The 4483-nt window shown below is 31.1% G+C and overlaps 1 protein-coding gene across 1 annotated transcript; it reads right to left on the bottom strand.

Annotated features, from left to right (window-relative positions):
* Positions 1-566: 566 nt before the first annotated feature.
* LOC127706552 (protein HtrL-like) lies at positions 567-2446 on the bottom strand. The gene has a single exon (XM_052211206.1). The coding sequence runs from the start codon at positions 2444-2446 to the stop codon at positions 1637-1639; it is 810 nt and encodes a 269-aa protein (XP_052067166.1). The 3' UTR covers positions 567-1636.
* Positions 2447-4483: the final 2037 nt, after the last annotated feature.

The following is a 4483-nucleotide window of genomic DNA, read 5'->3' as shown; positions in this document are numbered from 1 at the left end:
CGATGCTTTGTTACCGGAATACAGTATCGTTACTGTAAAATCATGCAAACGATGGAATGAAATAGATAAAAACAAATGCTACCAAGTTTAAATATATGGATATCTTATAAAGGAGAAATGTCTTGTTGATATATTTCTTGAAACATGGAGAAAAATTCATCTCTTAAGTAGTGTTATCACAATATTCAAATTTAACACAGCTTTTTTCTTGTATGTTATGCGTGAACAAATCCTGTGTTTACAATTTTGATGTGCGTTTCTACCTCCATGTATTGATTGCATCATCTTAATCTGGCACACTGTTTTGGAATTTTCTCTACTTCGTATTTGACCGTCACTGATTTGTCTGATGTAGATGAAACGCGCGTGTGACATACATTATTATAAACCTGGCGTCTTTGATGATTTAAAGCAAGATCTGCTTACCATCCGGAGCATCTGAGATCACACCTGGTTTTTGGTGGGGTTCGTGTTTCTCAGTCTTTAGTATTTTTAAGTTGTGTTTCGTTTACTGCCTCTCTTCTAATTTCGATTTTCATAAGCTAAATAATCACAAACAATGCATATAATTTTTCAATTTCAATTTAGACAAAAATACATTTTGTTGCAGATTCATTTGTATATAAAATAGATATAGAAAAGTTATAATATACATAATGTCACAATGATAAGCCATTTGCTGTCGAATGCCAATACTAATTTTTCTCTCAAAACGAGACATAGAAAGGTAAAGGAAATTAAGCCAGGTGATACAAATAAACAAATATTAGACAGGAGTACAGATAATCAAACAAAGGACAACACGCCTAGAAAACACTTGAAACTGTATTTGTCGGTAACAGTGACATGTTAGGAAGACTCTTGCTTTTAGCTAGCATTGATAACGACGCATTATCAAACATGCAGCTATTTTCATGATTTTTCTTAAAATTATATAAAAAACAAATATTCGTAAATTGCCATTCAAACCTATACACAATTGTATAGGTAAGCTGAAGTTTTTTAATTACGAATTATCGAATTACCTTCCTATAAAAGTTTGTAGACTAAGTCGTTTTAAAGTTATCGTTATACGAACGATTAGATCTCTTTGAACCGAACAAACCTATCTATAATCATTTCGCCTTTTCATTATCGAGAGGACTATATTACATAATTGATAAGAATGAATGGAAACACGGGTAAACGTCGAAGAAGCAGCAACACACCAACAAAAATCAATTGGACAACAAGAATTTTAGGAACAGTTTTCAAAAGTAGACTTATATAACATGTATAATATGCTAAAGTCCGAGTCTAAACTAAGTAGTCCTAACAAATGTGCTATTAACAGAAAATTTTCAAAATAACAAAATAATGTGAAAGCGTGTCATAGGGAAAGATGTAAAACAGATAATGCCTGTGCCATATACCAAGAATACATGACTTTTAGTTTAAGAAATGTAAGAAATGTTGTTATTGGATACTTTGGCTATTATTTTCAGATACAAATTAATCATATAGCTTCTTACGTTTACAGGTATTAATACACCCGTAGCTTATAAAATTTTGAATTAAAGCTTTCCTCATATTCCTAGTGCATGTAAATTCAGAAAAGCGATTCGGGAGCACACAATTTATTAAATATGATTTTTATTTATCCAAATAGTTTGAATGCGTCAAACCAATCACCCTTTACCAAATTGAATAGCCGGGGTATTTCAAAATAACAAAATAAAAGAATATTTTGATCATCATCTACAACATTTTCAAGTAACAATGATCGGAACATTTTGTTGTAAAGATGGTACAATTCTAATAAAGCTGATCTATGTCCACCAAAAAATCCTCCGGAAAAAGCTGGATCGATGCTTTCCTTGTGTAATTTAAGTCCATACTCTTTATACATTTCAGTATCGTGCAGTTGTATGAACGTTACTGTTTTGCTCAATGAAAGAAGTTTTGATGGCGTCCACTTTTTAAGGTTTTGGAATATGTTTTCATCACCATGACCATAACCACTATCTATCCAAAAGAAATGGGAGCTTTTGAATATATCAGCTTTAATGGCCTCCTTTAAGAAGGACAGCTTATTATTCATAAGAATGATATATTCTACCGAAAATCCTTCTGGATGTTGTAGCATGGTATTATTTTCTTTAAAATCATCTGTTTCTATAATATTGTATAAAATTTGTCGATATCTTTCGAATTCAATTTTAGAAAATCGTTTTACAATGAAAACAACTTTTGAATGTTCCAGGTGTCCATATTGTTTTCTCAAGTATTTTTCTGTTGATTTTTCACAAAAAACAACAAGTTTTGTATTCAACTTCAAGATATGCGAAAAGTTCTGAATATATGTAACAAAAGATCTTTTCCAATTCAGCCAGTTGCCTCTGCCAATGTCATAAATAGCTGTTACCAATGTTGCAGAATTATCATGATATCCCGCACCTAAAATCATAGGTAAATAGATGAAAAATGTAATACCTAAAAAGAAAGAAGAATGATGAAAAATTGTTGATATATTTTACTATTATTTAATGTATCGTTGTAAAAACGGGATTTTTATTTTGAAAGAAATATTCAATTTTGCTTCGTATTCAACTCACAGATTCGCTAAGATGAGACAGACTAAAAATAATGATTTTCCAAAAGAGAGAAAAATGTCTGTATATACTTAGTTAAATGCATTTTCATTTAAAAAAGAGTTCCAATAAAACGGAATGGAATCACAACTATAACTGTTGCATGACATATACTCAAACTATCAGGTGAATATAGAGATCATTGCATGTAAGTATGTATTTAAACGTGTTAAATGTAGAGTAATTACAAATAGGTATGTAATGAAGGATGCGTAACACATGGTTTAAAATGTATTAACAAAAATAAAAAAATTCCAAGGTAAATTTAAAAAGTGGAAAGTCCATAAATCCAGACAAAAGCAAACGCTTGACTATATTATCAAACAGCGCGACTGGAAAGCAACTGTCGGCATGCGACATCGAGTGTGTGATACATAGCATGCGATGCCAGGTTTGTTTTAAAAATATTCAGCGTAGAATATACGTTATTTACATTAGGATAGTGGTATAATTTCCAAATATTTACAAATTATTAGATAAGGATATAAAAAATTACAGGAGACCGTACGTCCTTCGAAAATCCCAATGCTTTTTATAGAGTATTTTACGATAGGAGTTAATTCATAAAAGATTTTATACAATCACAATTTATAAGCGAAAAAAAAACACGGCCTAAACTATACTAAAACAATACACGATAAACAAATATTGAAGACAGCAACCAAAGTCAATCACTGAATTACAACTACATGTATCTTGATTTAGACAGTCATAAAGAATGTTGTGGTGTTCAACTAAGTATAAACCCTCAACCATTCTCTACTCGATGACAATGGTAAAGCAGCATAAAACAAGAACACATTTGAAAAATCAGTTTGAAAGAACTTGATTCATCAAATTTGTGTAACAGACTCGAAAACAAATTTGAATAAACAATTGTTATGATGGGATCGTATTGCATATTTTTCAAACACAGATGTGAAATGTATTTTTTTCTTTAGTTTTAAGTGTTGTTATTTCTGCATTTTTAATTTTTTAATGTCTGTGTTGTTTATACCGGTAATTAAATATATAAATATAACAGTCTTGTTTATTCTTTGTCATGAAGAACATGTTTCTATTTGGTCAAGTTTCAAGGTTAGAACATTTACTTTACCGATGGTTTATTGATTTGATGATGTCGTAGGGTTAGTTAAGAGTACATTGTACCAATCCGCTATTTGGTAATGCCTCATCTCTTGATAAAACTCATCAACGTTTTTCATATAAGTTACACGGCGGGTGTCGCATTCGGAGAAGGACCTGCATACCCTTCAGGAGCACATGAAATCTCCCCCGGTTTTTGATGGGGTGCGTGTTGCTCAATCTTTAGTTTTCTACGTTGTGTTTTGTGAACTGTTATTTGTCTTTTCGTCGTTTTTCGTTTTTGCGATGGCATTGTCAGTTTGTGTTCGACTTATGACTTTGAATATCCCTTCGATATCTTCCGTCTCACTCTCTGTGCTTTTAAACATTTTAAAGCAAGTCTTTAATAAGTTAATGATTTCTTATAATAAATTGAACAAAGTCCTGACTGTTCTTCTAGTAATGCTTCATAGTTAGCACTTAAGGTATCTTAACACTTCTACAAATAAAATCAATAAGCGTGTTTTTGAGTCATTTTCATTGGTTCGATGTATATACTGGCGGCTATTTGGCACCAAAATTATCACAGCCAAGTAGATTTATACGTTAAAAAGAAATTAAAACAATTTGAAGTGAAAGCGAATCGCTTTTATAAAAGTCTTGCACCATTAAAATGTAAAATAACAAAAATACCGAACTCAAAGGAAAATTAAAAACGAAAAGTTCCTTATCAATTGGAAAAATCAAAAACTCAAACACATTAAACGAATGGAAAACAACTGTCATAT

Source organism: Mytilus californianus, unplaced genomic scaffold, assembly GCF_021869535.1.
Source record: "Mytilus californianus isolate M0D057914Y unplaced genomic scaffold, xbMytCali1.0.p SCAF_6, whole genome shotgun sequence".
Taxonomy (NCBI): Eukaryota; Metazoa; Mollusca; class Bivalvia; order Mytilida; family Mytilidae; genus Mytilus; species Mytilus californianus.
The sequence above is the reverse complement of the archived record's forward strand: the minus strand, read 5'-3'. Positions and strand labels throughout refer to the sequence as shown.